Source organism: Rattus norvegicus, chromosome 5 (genome assembly GCF_021556685.1).
Source record: "Rattus norvegicus strain SHRSP/BbbUtx chromosome 5, alternate assembly SHRSP_T2T, whole genome shotgun sequence".
NCBI lineage: Eukaryota > Metazoa > Chordata > Mammalia > Rodentia > Muridae > Rattus > Rattus norvegicus.
This window is the reverse complement of record NC_141538.1, coordinates 26,648,549-26,664,804: the sequence shown is the minus strand read 5'-3', so window position 1 is coordinate 26,664,804 and position 16,256 is coordinate 26,648,549. Positions and strand designations below refer to the sequence as shown.

The 16,256-nt window shown below is 42.1% G+C and overlaps 1 protein-coding gene across 2 annotated transcripts in view; it reads left to right on the top strand.

The window, feature by feature from the left end:
- Positions 1–16,256, top strand: part of Ca8 (carbonic anhydrase 8) — a 97,046-nt gene that overhangs the window by 40,614 nt on the left and 40,176 nt on the right. The window contains exons 1-5 of one of the 2 annotated variants that reach the window (XM_087547837.1): positions 3,437–3,868; positions 7,470–7,565; positions 11,352–11,414; positions 12,347–12,395; positions 13,613–13,725. In XM_087547837.1, the coding sequence (XP_087403963.1) occupies positions 3,809–3,868; positions 7,470–7,565; positions 11,352–11,414; positions 12,347–12,395; positions 13,613–13,725 (381 nt within the window). In that variant the 5' untranslated portion in view covers positions 3,437–3,808. Of the gene's footprint in view, positions 1–3,436; positions 3,869–7,469; positions 7,566–11,351; positions 11,415–12,346; positions 12,396–13,612; positions 13,726–16,256 lie in introns of those variants that run through there. The other variant, NM_001009662.1, reaches the window with a different exon arrangement.

The window sequence follows — 16,256 nt, the reverse complement described above, 5'->3', positions numbered from 1 at the left end:
ACTTAACTGTAGGCCTGTTTTCTCATCTCAGCCCTTTCCAAGGTCAGTCCTTGTTTCTGTCATCTATCTTAGGCCCACAGTCTGAGAATGAGTTTTATTCTTGCTGTGACCAAATACCAAGAAGCAAGAAACAGCCTCTCAGGCAAGACTTATCTTGCATTGTGTCTTCAAAGGCCTCTATCCATGGTCATTTGATTGTGTACACTTGGGTAGGGCATCCTGGCAGCAGGAGCTTGTGAGAGGAGGTTCTTCACCCTGAGGTGGCCAGGAGGGAAAGGAGGAGGCTGTGATCCTCAATGGCAAGTGCTGGTAACCCACTTTCGACGGCTAGGGTCAAACTTCTAAAGTTTCTAGCCACCTCCCAAAGTCACACTACTCACTGGGGACATGTGTAGTCTGCTCTCTTCGAGTGGCTCTAGTTCTGATTCTGTCTTGAACAGAGCACCAAGTTCACGTCGGAAAGCACAGTCTAAAAGTGAACTCATCTTACTTTGGATGGCTTATTGATGGGAATTCTAACCACCACCACCTTCTTCTCCTCCTCTTCCTCCTCCCCTCCCTCCTCCTCCCCCTCCTCCTCCTCCCCCTCCTCCTCCTCTCCCTCCTCCTCCTCCTCCTGTCATTCTAATAGCTTAGCTTCTCATCCATATTTCTACCTCCCTGCCCTCTTGTCTTACAGCTCACCTCCTTCTCCAGACTTTTTCTATCAGATGTAGAGTAAGGCCAGAGGGTAGAGAGGATTTGTGTGAAGTGGGTTAAAGGGAATAGCATGGAGCAGTTCTGAGGAGTCTGGGTCACCCTTGCCTTGAGCACTGATGGTTAAATGGGGGAAGGAAGGGATTAGGGACATTTAAGTCTGTTTGGAGTAGGAAATAGAGGCAATTAGAGATTTTGAAGAGAGGAAATGTGAAAGCTGGCCTCCAGAGAGATTAGTGGGACTCCGAAACACAAATGGGTAGAGGCAGGAAAGGCGTTGGTGAACAGAGATAAGGGCTGGTGTGTGGGCCTGGGAGGTGCGGCGTGCTGCTCAGTGTCAACCAGAGTGCACCTCGGACAGGATTCCGTGTCAGTTCTAGAACCCTTTTGTTTGTGGTAATAAGAAGACAACTGAAAGGAAATGCCACTACGTGTTTGCAGACAGGAGACTCCAGAAGACACACAGGAGTTCTGGGACTGGGGAGACTGGTGAGTCATGGGGGCCTTCTCAGATTTTACAACTTTTTCCAGTCTCATGATTCATTCTTTTGTCCCTTAATGCTGTCGTGCTATTTATGTTAACAATAAACCCCGTTTATCTTGAAGACAGTTTCCTGTTAAGCCACCATGAAATCTTCAGACTTACTTTCCTCAGTGACAAGCAAATGGCTGTCTGACCGTGGTGCGTCAGAGGTTCACAACTGTGGACAGGTTTATCTGCTACTGTGGCTACGTAGATTAAGATGAATGTATTCCAGGGACTAACGGTAAAGTCCCATAATCAATGACAGGAAATTAGAGTCTGTGAGCTCTCTAGTGAAAACGTAGTCAAGGGTTTTCTCTGAAACCAGGAGAGGGTGTGTTACCATGAATGTATGTAACAGCCCGTGGTCTGTTGTGTTAGTGTTGGCTTGCAACCTGGTTATCCAGCACCCCTGATAGGCTTGATCATTGTAGCCTTAAGTCTCTTCCTGAGGCCTAAGTCAGTGGGAAATAGTTGTGACAAGTGAGGAGGGCAGAGCTTGAATGTCAGAGAAGAGCTTTACCACTCCTCTGACCTACCTGGGCTAGGAGAAAGCCAACCTTCAACTCACTGAAGGAGTTTGGTAGCTGTAGTAAGAGTTTGTGTTCAGTCCGTACGAGGCAGCCCTCGACTACCCACTGTGGTTTATATTTTCAAGGCAAAGACTGTCTATGTTCCTCATGGAGTAGGGACAGCTGCCTCCTGGCCTAGGGGGCCATCTTTATTCCTCTGTCCTTTGAAAGTTATGTAATCATGCACGGTGGACTATCTAAAGCCTGTCAGTGGATATAGTAACAAGCCATCTAGCGCTCAGCAGTAGCCAAGAGCCTTGCTACACTCAGCCTGCACTGCAAACTGGGAAAACTGCTCTCTGTCCTCAGACATCATCTTCCCATGTCAGTGGCCTTGCAGCTCCATTTAACCAATGCTGATGCCAGCAAAATGGGATTGGCATATGGGAGGAGAGGGCACATGACAAGACCCAGAGGTGTGAATGAACTGAGCTTGAGAAGTACAGTGCCCTTTAGGTTACAGAGAGCCTGATGCTCAAAGGAGGTAGTGACCTGTGAAGTTCATGGACTGAAAGGAGACTCTCAGACCTATGATTCCCAGCTGAGGTCAGTGAGAGTGCGTTGCCTCTGAGGGTCAAGAGTTGCATCGCTCAGGTCGCAGCTTCTTCCTCTGTCCTTGTAGTAGCCAGACACATCCCCAGTCAGTCTGCACTGCTTGCCCTGCCTACCTTTGAAGTCTATCCACTGAGACCCTTCACCTCACAATAGCTATCTCCTTGGGATTCTCAGAAGCCATTTCTTAAGGCAATGGGGGAAAAGTTGCATCACCCCCCTTTTCAGGCGTTTTATCCCTTTGTGAACTATATAGCCTCAGTGTGTGGATTTCAATCAAATCTATATCTCTCCTTATGCCTTTGTTGAATACCTCCCTCAGAATGAGGCATAATACACATGCATTTTACAAAACATTGGATTTGTTTGTTCTTATATTATCGGAGTCTCTTTATCTGGGGAGGGTATTTGTTCTGAGACCTCATACAGATGGCTGAAACTGGCACAGTACAGAGTACCAATAACTAATGAATAAAAATGGTAAATTATAACAATGACTATGGTGGAAACTCTAGTGATTCCCTATCAGAGCTATGACAAAATCTGAAGCAGCTTGCAGTGTGACTCCCTTGCCTTTCATCCCTTGTATCATTGCCAGACTTAAATCCCCACAAAGGTATTCTAGCTCTTCATATGCCTTGATGATCTTCCTACGTCTATGACTTTGATTCAGGTAATTGAACTGACATCACTCTAAGGAGGATCTGCTAAAATTATAGGAATAAAGGAGGGGTTGGGGAGAACAAAGATAATTTGAATAAATCAAGAGGTTGAGATGCAAACAAATTGTGCTATGATAATAAGGAAAGACGAGAGTTCTGGGAAAATCCCATGAGGAAACCTGGCTGCCAGAGGTGGAAGGTGCTGGAGATTGAAGTGTCAGACAGATGGAGTAATACTTACAGAGAGAAGTGTGACCAAAAGTGTGCAGGCAAACTGATGGATCTCCACGATTTGGGTGAGAGGAGGGACCTTAGAGAGTGAAAACTGGCTTCACACGTTGTCGTTACTAGGTTAATCTCAAGTGGCAATAAAGCTTTCAGGCACTTTCCTTGTGGTGACAGTATCAAGGTCGGATCATTGAGCTCCATATGACTGTCTAGGACATAGTTCATAAGCTGGAAATAGCACACATGATGACTACTCAGGGCAGGCATGATGCTTGTGACTTACATTGGTTGGTTGCAGCTACACTGAGCTTGCTTACCTCAGGTGAGATATATGAACCAGGCTATGAACAGAATTGTGTCCTTCCAAAGTCCAATATTGATGCCCGTTCATGAGAGCGGTTATGAGTGTATTTGGAAATCACATCTTTATAGGGGAAATTAGGGAAGGACTCTTATGCGCAGACCCTCATTCAGCATAACTGTGTTCTTATTGATTATGACATAGACATACATGTGGGGGATACCATGTGACATCACAGAGACGGTCATCTTCAAGCCAGGGTTAGAAACGTCACATGGAGACAACTTTGCCAGCACCTCATTCTCCCATTTCCAGCCTCTGGAACTTTGAGAAAGTGAGTTTCTATTGCTTCAGCCTTGCTGTGACAGTGTACCTCATAGGTGGAGTATAGATGGAGCAGGAAGGCCCTCAAGGACCAGAGCAAGCCTAGAATTGAGAAGCAGCAAGAGGGCAGTGTGCTGTGCCCGCAGATCACGCATCTGGTGACAGCTGTGGGTGCAACCCCAGGCTGGTCAGCTCCCAGGATGTGTCGGAAACTGGCTTGGAACTTGAGTTAGCCATCTAATCTCTTTCATGGGGGAAATGGACTCTATTGTCTACTTCCCGTAAGCGGAAATATACATCTTCTGGAGAAGATAAAGTCTCAAGACCGGAATGGTCGTTTGTTGTCAGAGTTTGGGATTCTTTTCGACTCAGAGATGACAGTCTTTCTTGGCTTTGAGCCATCGGGTCTCTGGACAAAGAACAGGTGGTAGCGATTTTCTTGCCACTCTTAGTTTGCATTATCGTGCTAGACATTTGGAGACACAGAGAGCTGCTGTTCATTTTATCTTGGGATGGCTGAGCTGCTAGGGTTTCCCTTATTTCCCCTTAAGGGAAACAAAAAAAATCGCCATTTTTACAACAGTTTGAGATTTCCAGAAAAATAATGAACATAATACAAAAAATTTCTGTGTGCCGCATAGCGATTTTCTCCTATGGATACATATCCGTTAGAATTAGTGTGCTAACAGATGCATTAGTAAGTCTATATCTCACTCACGTTTCCTTAATTTAATGGAATTTCCTTCTGTCTCTAAATCCCATTTATGAAATCTTATCACTGTTAGTGCTCCTTTGTTCTTCAGCTTCTCTTGTCTGTGACATTTTCTCATTTTCTCCTCAATGGTTTTGACAGTTCTGAGCTGTCCTGGCTGGGTGCTCTGACTGACATTCTAGTCACGATTACATTGTCGTTAAGGGAAGCTGGGAGGAAGAACACAGAGGCACAGTGCCATCTTCACTACGTATCACTGTGACAAATTATAAGCTGGTCTTGTTTGTGTGGTTTTGTTGGGCTCCTTTACTAGAAAGTCCTCCTTTACCCACTCCGTGTGCTGTTCTTGAAGCAGCCTCCATGCGCTACACACACATAGAGAGCAGGGAACCTCAAGGTTGTTAAAGTGCTTAAAGGGATTTGCAAATTTCTGAGGGGCAGGTGTGAGCGATGATTCTGAGCTGAGCTGAACTAGGAAGAGTATCAAACCACACGCCGAACAAACCGAAAACAGAATGTCATGCTTTAAAAACAGGGAAATGCAAGTCAAAACAACCCTGAGATTCCACCTCACACCAGTCAGAATGGCTAAGATCAAAAACTCAGGTGACAGCAGAATGTGAAGAAAGAGGAACACTCCTCCATTGTTGGTGGGATTGCAGACTGGTACAACCACTCTGGAAATCAGTCTGGAGTTTCCTCAGAAAATTGGACATTGAACTGCCTGAGGATCCAGCTATACCTTTCTTGGGCATATACCCAAAAGATGCCCCAACATACAATAAAGACATGTGCTCCACTATGTTCATAGCAGCCTTATTTATAGTAGCCAGAAGCTGGAAAGAACCCAGATGCCCTTCAACAGAGGAATGGATACAGAAAATGTACATCTACACAATGGAATATTACTCAGCTATCAAAAACAATGACTTTATGAATTCATAGGCAAATGGTTGGAACTGGAAAATATCATCCTGAGTGAGGTAACCCAATCACAGAAAAACACACATGGTATGCACTCATTGATAAGTGGCTATTAGCCCAAAAGCTCGATGCAATCCACAGACCACATGAAACTCAAGAAGAAGGATGACCAAAGTGAGGATGTTTCACTCCTTCTTAAAAGGGGTACAAAAATATTCATAGGAGGGGATATGGAGGCAAAGTTTAGAGCAGAGACTGAAGGAACAGCCATTCAGAGCCTGTCCCACATATGGCCCGTATATATACAGACACCAAAACTAGATAAGATTTATGAAGCTAAGAAGTGCATGCTGACAGGAACTGGATATAGGTTTTTCCTGAGAGGCTCAGCCAGAGCATGTCAAATACAGAAGCGAATGCCAGCAGCAAACCACTGAACTGAGAACGGAACCCTCATTGGAGGAATTAGAGAAAAGATTGAAAGAGCTGAAGGGGCTTGCAACCCCATAAGAACAACAATCCCAACCAACCAAGCTTCCAGGGACTAAGCACTACCCAAAGACTATACATGAACTGACCCAGGGCTCCAACTGCATATGTAGCAGAGGATAGCCTTGTTGGGCACCAGTGGAAGGGGAAACCCTTGGTCATGCCAAGGTTGGACCCTCAGTGCAGGGGAATATCGAGGAAGGGGGGTGGGGGCTATACCCTTATTGGGGAGGGGGAGGGGATGGGGTTATGGACAGGAAACCAGGAAAGGGAATAACATTTGAAATGTAAATAAAGAAATAAATCCAATTAAAAAACATTTATTAATATTTCATTTCTGGAAAAAAGTGCCCCATAATCTAGTTATGGGCAGAAAATCTCTTTTAAAGTCTGTGATATAATGAATAAAATCCCTTCTGATGGAGGGCTCAGAGCTTTGTTGATAAGCAGGAGTCAGTAGCCAGAATCTGTACCTCGGAGGGCAGCCATTGTTACATCCAATATTCATCATTTTCTTATTGATTGGGAGGTGACCTGAGGCTGCATTCAGAAAGACAGTGCCTCAATATTTAATACTTGACACTTAACAGCCCCAGTGTGGTTGCGCAGCCTGGCCTCGGTTCCTCAGTCCATTACTGACTTTGTTTCCTCCCTCTAGTGGTCAGTTGATTTTTTAATTTTTCAAGAATGCACTCTTTTCTCATACAGTGTATCCCGATTATAGGTTCCTCTCCCTCAATTCCTCCCGGTTCCTCCTCACCTGGATCCGCTCCCTTTTTGTCTCTTATTAGAAAAGAACAGGTATCCAGAAATGTGCGTCTGCCTTCATTACTTTATGATAGCTCTTAAAAAAAAAAAAGCCCCCTCCCACACCCAGCAGTTTGCTGTTTCTGGGTATTCTCAGATGGTGAAGATCGTTTACCAGATTTTGAGAGTGGTTTAAGATTTGTTACTGGAAATGGTTGGACAGTGATGCGGGTCCTAATCCAAGTCCTCCCCACTCCGTTGGTGCAAGGGTTGAAGCGTGCTACCAGTCCACCACTGAGCCACACACCCTTCCTCAGTCCTTCCAAGGAGGAATACTGTTTGTCTTTAGACCTGTAGTTTTGATCTGTTGCAACCCACAGGGCCAAGATTTAAAGAAAGATGCTCAACCACTGTGAAATCGTCCCTGAGTCACATTGAGCGACACAGCAATAGGAAGGGCTCTTAGAGACAGCTTCTCTTGGGGCAGTAGTCTGCTTATGGAAAAGGGTTGTGATCCCCCCTTTTACTCTTTTTTTTTCTTTTTTCTTATTTTCAGAGCTGGGGACCGAACCCAGGGCCTTGAGCTTGCTAGGCAAGCGCTCTACCACTGAGCTAAATCCCCAACCCCCCCCTCCTCTTTTACTCTTAATACTGTGTAGATTCTGCGGGTAGGATAGACACTGCCTGCTTTTCTGAGTAGTGTGTTAAGTGATGCGGCCGGTCTGTCTTGTGCCCTCAGCTCCACCTGATCCACTGGAATTCCACGCTGTTTGGCAGCATCGATGAGGCGGTTGGGAAACCCCACGGCATTGTCATCATTGCACTGTTCGTCCAGGTAAATCTTCTGCTGTGAGGTGACATTGTTTAGAGCTGTTTTCCTGTAGTCATTCTGTGGAATATATCTTAAACTCTCAATTTTATTGCTTAGAGGTCAAATTTAACACATACAAACACTGATAATTTGACAGTCAGTTCCCAAGAGTTGAGATGTATTTCTTGTATAAAACAGTTCATTTATTTATCCGATGTTTCCTTCAGAGTGGTATCTGGGGCCTGTGGAGAAACAACTTGGAAAATGTCTCCTGAAGTCAGACTTCATTTTATTTAGGAAAAAGAATTTCAGAAAAAATTTTTTAGACTCAGGCTTAGTACAAAATCTAAGAAAAATCAATCAATAATATAATCATGTAGTGAATCACCTTGTCTTTTGGTTATTAATAATTTTCACTCTAAGATGATTTGAAATGCTTTATAGAAAACAATGCTAAAATGAAAACTGGTGGAAATCATGGCAGATTTAGCCAGTCTAAGTGGTTGTTGAGCTCTGTGGTGGCAGAAACCTTAGCACAGTTTCGCAAACACATAAAAATGGAATCATGTGCTGTGAAGTAGAGATTTCAAAGTTATCCCAAGGTGAGTTTTAAACTTCATCCTTGGCTTCATGGTATGATCAAAGACTGATTGGATGTGAGAGTCCTTGGGAATTTTAGCAGCTCGCAGAAGAAGAGCATCTGAAGCCCATGGACAGAATTAAAACACATCCTTGCATTTTTAATTGAAATTCTCTCCACACACTCTACCTCATGTTTACATAGGCAAAGCTCAATATTCCTTTAGTTTTGCAGCTATTATATAGGTAGAAAGAAACGTCAAATTGTTGACAGAAGATATTTTTAATTTTCAGTGTATTGAAGAAATAACGTAGAAACACCTTTTTCTGTACCTGGAACAGTGAGTGAGTATGAAGTTGGCAAAGTTGAGGCAGTGAAAGACATTGCATTCAGGAAAGGGATAACATTTAAAATCTAAAAAAAATCCAATAAAAGAAAGAATAAAGATAATAAATGCAGGAATACAAATAAACAAGATGCTGCTTGTGGAGATGGGAACAGCTTCATCTTCAGACTTGGTACTTGGTGGATTTGGAGTTTTATTAGGTATGGTTGTTTATTGTTACCACTGTCTGATGCTCCATATGTATAATGGTCTGAGGACTAAGGGGGGTCTGGGTTGTAAACTTAGCCTTCTGGGACCAGTCCTGTGTTTCCAGGAGCAAGCCTTGTGGTCACAGAAAGCCCCAGAACATGCAGGTACTCTCACCTCCATGCATTTGCTCTGAGGAAAGACTCAGTTATAGCTGATGAGTGTCAGGGGAAATAGAAGAGAAAGGGGACAAAGTCTCTACATCCTAAGCTGGTGCCCTGGCCACAGCAGTGGAGCCCCAGAGGAGGAAGTGGAGGAAATGGGGTCAGTGACAGTGATTTCTAAAGGCTTGACTCAAAGAAAAGAAGGCCGGAGGAGCAGAATCAATGGCGGGTTTGACATCTGAGATCTAGCACAGACACAGTTTAAAAATATGGAGAAGAGAGGGGACAGTTCATGCAGAGGCATCTTAAAGGAGAAGGGAGGGCGTGGAGTGGAGGAAGTCTGCCTAGGTTACTTGGAGTTAAGGGCTCACAGAGCAACCTCCTTCCTAGTCGAGGAGAGGGCAAGGTGTTAGGGAAGCTCAAGTTTGGGGTCCTTCATTATTCCAAGACATGCAGTGCAGTATTATAGAGTAAGAGGAATCTGAGTGTAGGGTTTGTCTTTGAAACAGCCCCGAGACAGAGATAATAAAGAGTCTGTGTGGCAAACTCACTTAAGGCAGGATGTCATGGATTGGGTGGGACAGCATGTGAGGTATTGTTCTCCACCCGCGTAGGAGGAAGGATATAGATTGTTGCAATGATCAATTGGAGAGCACGTGATTTAGGAGGATAAAGGGGGCAGGAGACTAGAGAGTGGTAGAAAGATGTCATTCAGTTTAATGAGAAAGGATGAATCAAGGGGACTGAGTATGTTGGCTGCTAATACAGTGAAAGGAGAGAACAGAAGAAGAGAGGGCTGGTTGAGTGTGGAGGCTTGATCAGAAAGAGTGGCCTCTTAGTGCTGAAAATCTCACAATGGCAGCAAGGAGGATATAGAGGGTAAAGTAACCAGTCTGAGATCACAGAGCTTAAATGTGGTAGAGTCAGAAACAGAAGCGGGCTGGTCAGTGCCGTGTGTGAGACCTCACCGCTGGACCACTAAGTTGTCTGGCTTTACAATGTTCTGATGTGGACTTTTCTCAGAGGTTATGATCTGACAGGAGATTCATAAGGGAAAATTGATCCCAGTTAGACGTTCATGCCTCTAAGCGCTACCTCCTCCTAAAATGAAACTAAGGAGACACTGTTTCTCCTGAAGATCAGGGAAGGCTCCTGGTTGAGATGCTGGCTTTGCTTTCATGCACATATTTACAAGTTTATTTTACGCTTTGAATTTGTTTCTATAAAATGTAGTGATATTGTCTTAGTTATTGTTTTATTGCTGTAAAGAGGTGACCAAGGGCAACTTATAAAAGGAAGCACTTCATTGGAGGCTCGCTTCCTTAAACTCTAGACATTTTATTGTCTGGTTTTAGAGCTCGTCTCAGGGAAGGGTTTGATTACATTGAGCTGACTGGCCATTCTTCAGTTACTTCAGTTCCTCTTTCTCTCACACATTTCACCGTTAACGTTAGGAGAAACAGGTGAGAATCTTGACAGCTACTCTAGCTTCTTACAGGTCGTTCTGCAGACATAGTTGTAAAGAGCAAAAGCCTAGCACGACAGTGCCTGTCTGTCTGAGGTGATGCCTGAGCCCTGCTCTTCCTCGTTCTTGTCAGGGCCACTGGAGGGAGGCTGAAAGCGGCAATCAGGTGTCACTAGGTATCTACAAAGACGAGGACATAAGATTCGGAAACTTATTTCAAGTATCAGTTTTTTTGAATATTTGCACACGCACACAAACGTATAAAGTAGAAATAGATATTTTATAAACAATATAAAATATATTATAAAATATATAAATAAGTACATATATACACACATATATGTATATATACATGTATATGTATATATACATACATACATATATATATGAATGAATGAAAGCTTTGGAAATAATGAGGAGGCTATTGAATAGTGATCAGCGATAATTAATTAATTAATTAATTAATTGTGATATTGACATTTAAAACAATATGTGCACTTCTGAGTTAATGAAAATTTTCAACTTTGATGAAATTTTTATGGCAATGCTGTATAACCATCAAAAGCAATAATACAGGGCAAAATAGGTAAATAAATAAAAGTGAAAACTCTGGGCATAGTGATGCAGTGATTTACTTCTAGCATGTAGGAGACAGAGACAGAGGCAGGTGGACGTCTGAGGCCAGCTTGGTTTACAGACCACATTTCAAGGGTAGTTGGAGAGAGTCTGTCTTTTAAAGAGGGCAAGAGTTTAGACCCATATTGCATGCCTTTAACTCACAATCACTTATGCTATTTTTCTATAGAAGCTTTATGGTTTTGCATATTGCCTATGACACCGTAAATGATAAAAATCTATAGTAGCATGAATTTGGATAGATTCTCAGGTATTATATTGTTCAAGCCTTGGGAACATGTTACCTTAAGTTATTGGCCTGAGCATAAGTAGAAAAGTAATTTAGTCCCCAGGAAGGTCATTCAGGTGGACTGGAGCCTTGCTTCCTGTAGTTATTTTGGGCAAAAGCTAAGCCCCCAAAATGTGTTTGTGGTTTGTGCTTTATGTATTTCAGATAGGGAAGGAGCATGTTGGCTTGAAGGCTGTGACTGAGATACTTCAGGATATCCAATACAAGGTAAATCATTATTTAAACGAATGTAGAATGGTTTTGCGTGAATTCCCAGTGGCCATCTCTAGGCTTGATAACTCTCTAGAAGGACATATGGGACTCTGACTGGCTAAACTGCTAAAGTTAACAGTTATGGTTTATTACAGGGTAAGGCAGAGAAGGGAACATGGCTTGAAGCCTAGGGGGACCTGGAGCCAAGCTTCCTAGTGTTTCTTCGGGGTCCCTAGTTGTCCCAGCATGATGTGTTACCTGTGTGAACTTTCACATCCTTGGTGTCTAGAGAGATTTTCAGGGACTGATCATTTTTCATGGATTGCTTAGTCAATTTTCCCTGACTTCTTAAGCCCTGTTGTTATTTCTCTAACACTGAGCCAAGCCAGGCATCTATATATTTCCAGGATAAGCCTACTGGCTCACATTGGTGTAACAGGTCCCAAGGGTGGAGTTGAAAATCCCCAGGAGTTCACCTTAAATATGGCATGACCCAAGCCTTCAGGTATAGGAAAACATCTTACCAGGGGTGGGGGCGAGGGACTCCAAGGCCTCAGAGCCCATCTTCTGGAAGGCAGCCAAAGGGCTCCTCCTGAAGCCAGGGTGGAGTCCAGGAAGTGAGGATGAGACTTCCTCTAATAGCTTTTCCTCTGGCACCTATTTTAGTAAAGATGTTTCTGAGGGGCAGTTGACACGAGTTGCATATTCTGGCATTATAAATGAAGTTTGTATTCAAAAGCAAGCAGCTATAGACGCAGAGAAGGTATATTTTTCTGGATCCAGTCTATTTCACCCCACTGAGAAGAGTGGCCCACTCACTAATATTGGAAACTGGTAAGATCATCAGAAAAGTCTTCAGTGTAGAGACCTTTAGTTTTAATAATTTTTATTCGAAATGTCTATAACCTTTACATTAATGTGGACTGAATTAAGTTTTCTTTTTCCAGGGAAAATCCAAAACAATTCCATGCTTTAATCCTAACACTTTATTACCAGGTAAGCATTTATCTGACAGCCATTAATGAACTTTAACTGTGTGTAACCTTCCCGGTTTCCTTGATTGTTCATAAGCATCTGTAATTAGCTGACAAAATGTCTTTGGAATTTCTGTTCTCTGGACCAGGTGCCATTTCAGATCACTGTTGATAAGGCAGGAAAGCCTTTGAATGTTAGGAAACCCTTGCCTCTGCTTCCTTATTCCAGAAAGAACTTTCTCAGTGACATCATTTGTAAAATGCAAAGTGGCCACCTCAGTGTAAAGAACCCACAAACATCAAATAACTGATACACTTCCAAGACAACCACCTTATTGCTAGAATGAAATAAACATCATGTCTACTTTTATAAGGTTACACCCTTACAGCATCACCATTTAAATATTCTAATTGTACATATGCATGGGTAATAATTATATATAAAACATCCTGAATATAATGTGGAGTTATAGTTTTGCTTTCCACATTTCTCTGCTTACATTATGTGCTGTTCCATAGTGCTTCAAACTAAAGCAATCACGTTGATACATTGTATCCTCTCTCCACATTTAACTGCTCTATCACAAACTAGTTTTTCTCACATATTGAACACTTACCTTGGTCTCTATTGAATCCCCAGTTCTCTTAGGCAGTGCTAAGGAGTTCAAATAAGTGACCTATTTTCTCTGATCAGAAGTAGGGTTTTAGTAATGTGCTGTTGAAGAAGCAATGTAGAGATGGCTACAACAGAATGTTTAAAAACACCACCATTATTTAGGGTCAAGTCTTCCACCAGTTAGTAGCTGTGTGATCTTGGATAAATTGCTAACACTCTATAACTTAGTTTTCCCATATAAAATGGAATGGGGCTAATATGTCACATTTATTTGTTGAGAAGATTAAATGAATTGATATATACTATTCCAAAGAACACTCGACACATAGTTCAATAGAAGTCAGCTATGAATTAGCTATTATGAAAAATGGGTAATAGTTTCTGAACTACATTAAGGCATATGATAGAGCCATTGATAGAAATCTCTGTAAATGTAAAGGGAATTAATTACGGTTTTCATTGATTATTTTTTTCAAAAGTGGTAGTGTGAGAATTTGTATATGAGGCTCTAACTTAAAAATGGCTTCCATTTGAGAAATGTATGTGAGTTGACTGCCATTTTGAAAACTGCTGCTAAAGTGTTAAGTCATCAACTTTCGTAACATATCCATGTATTTGTGCAGACCCTCTTCTGCGGGATTACTGGGTCTATGAAGGATCTCTTACTATTCCACCTTGCAGTGAAGGAGTTACCTGGATATTATTCCGATACCCATTAACTATATCCCAGCTGCAGGTGAGTATTTAGATCTTTCAGAGTGAAGCTCCGGGGCTAAATATCCTTTCTATAAAGGGAAAATGTCTCAATGTGCTTTAGTTCCTGTTGTTAGACTGTCTTAGCTTTCAGGTGAAAGTTAAATGCTGGGGGCCAGGGAAAACTATAGAACAGTCACAGATGAATGATGCCCAATGCTCATTTATGGTCTGCATTCTAAAAGTTAGTTTTTGTAGAGTAAATAGAACTTTCCATGAAACAGCCAAACTTTGGTTAGTCTAGCCATTGCTTTATATGGATGTTTCCAGGTATGGGGAAGAGAAAGTTCTGGAAGTAGAGTCTGCTGATGATTTCACAGGCATGCAGTATTCTTTCTTGACATGCAAATAAATTACTGTGATGTATGAGGGTATGTGAGAGAGTCAGAAAGCAAGCCCTGGGAAGTCCTGGATTGTTCCCTGGGGTTGTTTGCTCTTTTTGTCCTTGGGTTCCACATAGATTCTCTAAATGCCAATGAAAGTCATCTGTGGAGACACTCATCCACAGGGATGCTAAGGTGATAAAATCATTTGAGTCCCGGAGTTTAAGACTCGACTAGGTACTGTAGCAAGATGTACCTGGAGGAAGAAGGAGGAGAGACAGCCCAGTAAATTTTGACTGGATTTTAGCTGGGAAAGAATGAATCAGCACCTCTCTTATGTGTTGATGGTTTTGAAGGGGCAGGGGATAGAGCTCTTGATGAGCGAGCGTGTGTGGTCCTGGCTGTGACTAACAGGACCACTCATATAGGAAAAAAAATGATGATTATAGCACAGTGCATAGAGGTTTGCAAGGTTTCTGTCTTTCCATATCTAAGGATCATATCCTCTAAAGCTGTATTTTCCCATCATGACCAAACACAAATGTTTAAGAAATAGAACCAAGTTTTCTTTAGGATTTTTTAAAAATATATCATCATTTCTTGAAATTAAGAAGCTCAAGTTTACTAAATTCTAGATTGATTGCTTTGCTAGTATTATTTTATTTTTAAAATATTATTTTCATTTGTATTGATTATATTGATTATACTGTATAATTTCCTCCCTCCAAAACCTCCCATGTTACCCTACTCTCAGCTCCTTGAACTGTATGGCTCTTTTCATAAATTGTTGCATAATATGTATATATATATATATACATATGTATTCATAAATACATAGATTTAGTCTGCATAACATTATTTGTGTGTACATTTCCAGGACTGATCATTTGATATTTCATAATCAATTGGTGTGTTCGTTTCTGGGGAAGACTGTTTCCTGAACTCTCAGCATTCCTTGGTTTAGCATTAATTCTTCAAAGTCTCATGCTTAGCCTTTTCAGTCCTTATTTTGGATTGTCTAGGGAACAGTTTAAAGTCATCCTCTTCAGGATACCTGTCACGGATTTTGAACTTTTCCACATCCTCCTCAGCTCTTACTTTTCATAGGACAAATCCCAACTCTATTCTCCTCTCTCACCTATTTGTTCTTATAAGAAACTTGTTGGAAGTGTGAAGAGGCATAGGGGACAAAATATTTTACTTTCAAGAGTGCTGCTCTCAGTTTGGACAGAAAACAACTGTTCAGGCTACAGTCGTGATAAGGTGTTCCAGCGAGTCCATATTGGATGGCCTAAGGAATGACTTCAGAAAAGTAGAGGTTTGTTTGGTGGGAGTGAGAAAAATTAGAAAATTTACTTTAACTATTGAAAATAAAGCCTTGGGATAATCGTGTCTTATTTTGAGATGTAATAGTAACAGTGTCTTCTGCAATAGATAATCCTCCAACTCTGTTGACCTAGAATAACTGTTATGTATAACCTCAGTGTGTCAAAGATTTATGATGTATCTGAAATCACATGGCAGATCTCTCGCCAGCATGGCTCTGAGGTTGTTAAGGGCGATTGCCATGGTGAACACTCTCAGGTGTGGTGTAGACTTGATACGACGTTTCAGTGTCGAGTTCAAGGGTGTAGTCTACTAAGACAGAGGCAAAATCATTGTTTGTGGCTCTCGCTGGTGTCAAAGGGAACCTGGGTTTGTGTTGACCCTTCGAGTAAGGCCAGACATCAAGTCTAACCCTCATTCACCAAGTCACGCTGGGAGGTAAACTGTGCTGGGAGAAACCTACACCATGTGCGTTTAAAGGAAACGTTTCCTCCTTCTTTGAGAATGGCCGACTTCCCAGTCACACTAATCTGTCAGGAAACAGGCTTATTTTTAGCGTAGAGCATTGTGGCATCTCTTGAGAAGGAAGCGGTGTAAGTGCAGACGCACACACATACAGCATGTATTTGTGTCTATGAAAATATACTTCAGAGTGGTTTTTTTTTTTTTTGACTTGAAGATTTTACTCAATCCTTCTCATAGAGGTCCATAGAAAGTAAAGTTAAAAAAAAAAAATCGAAGAAGTCCAGAGAGGGAAGTAAAACTTAGGAGTCCAAAGAAAGGGGGCATGAACAAGGAGAATCAGGATGCTGTGCATCACTAAACGAGAGAGGGAAGAAGAGGAGACAGGGAGAGATACAGAGGA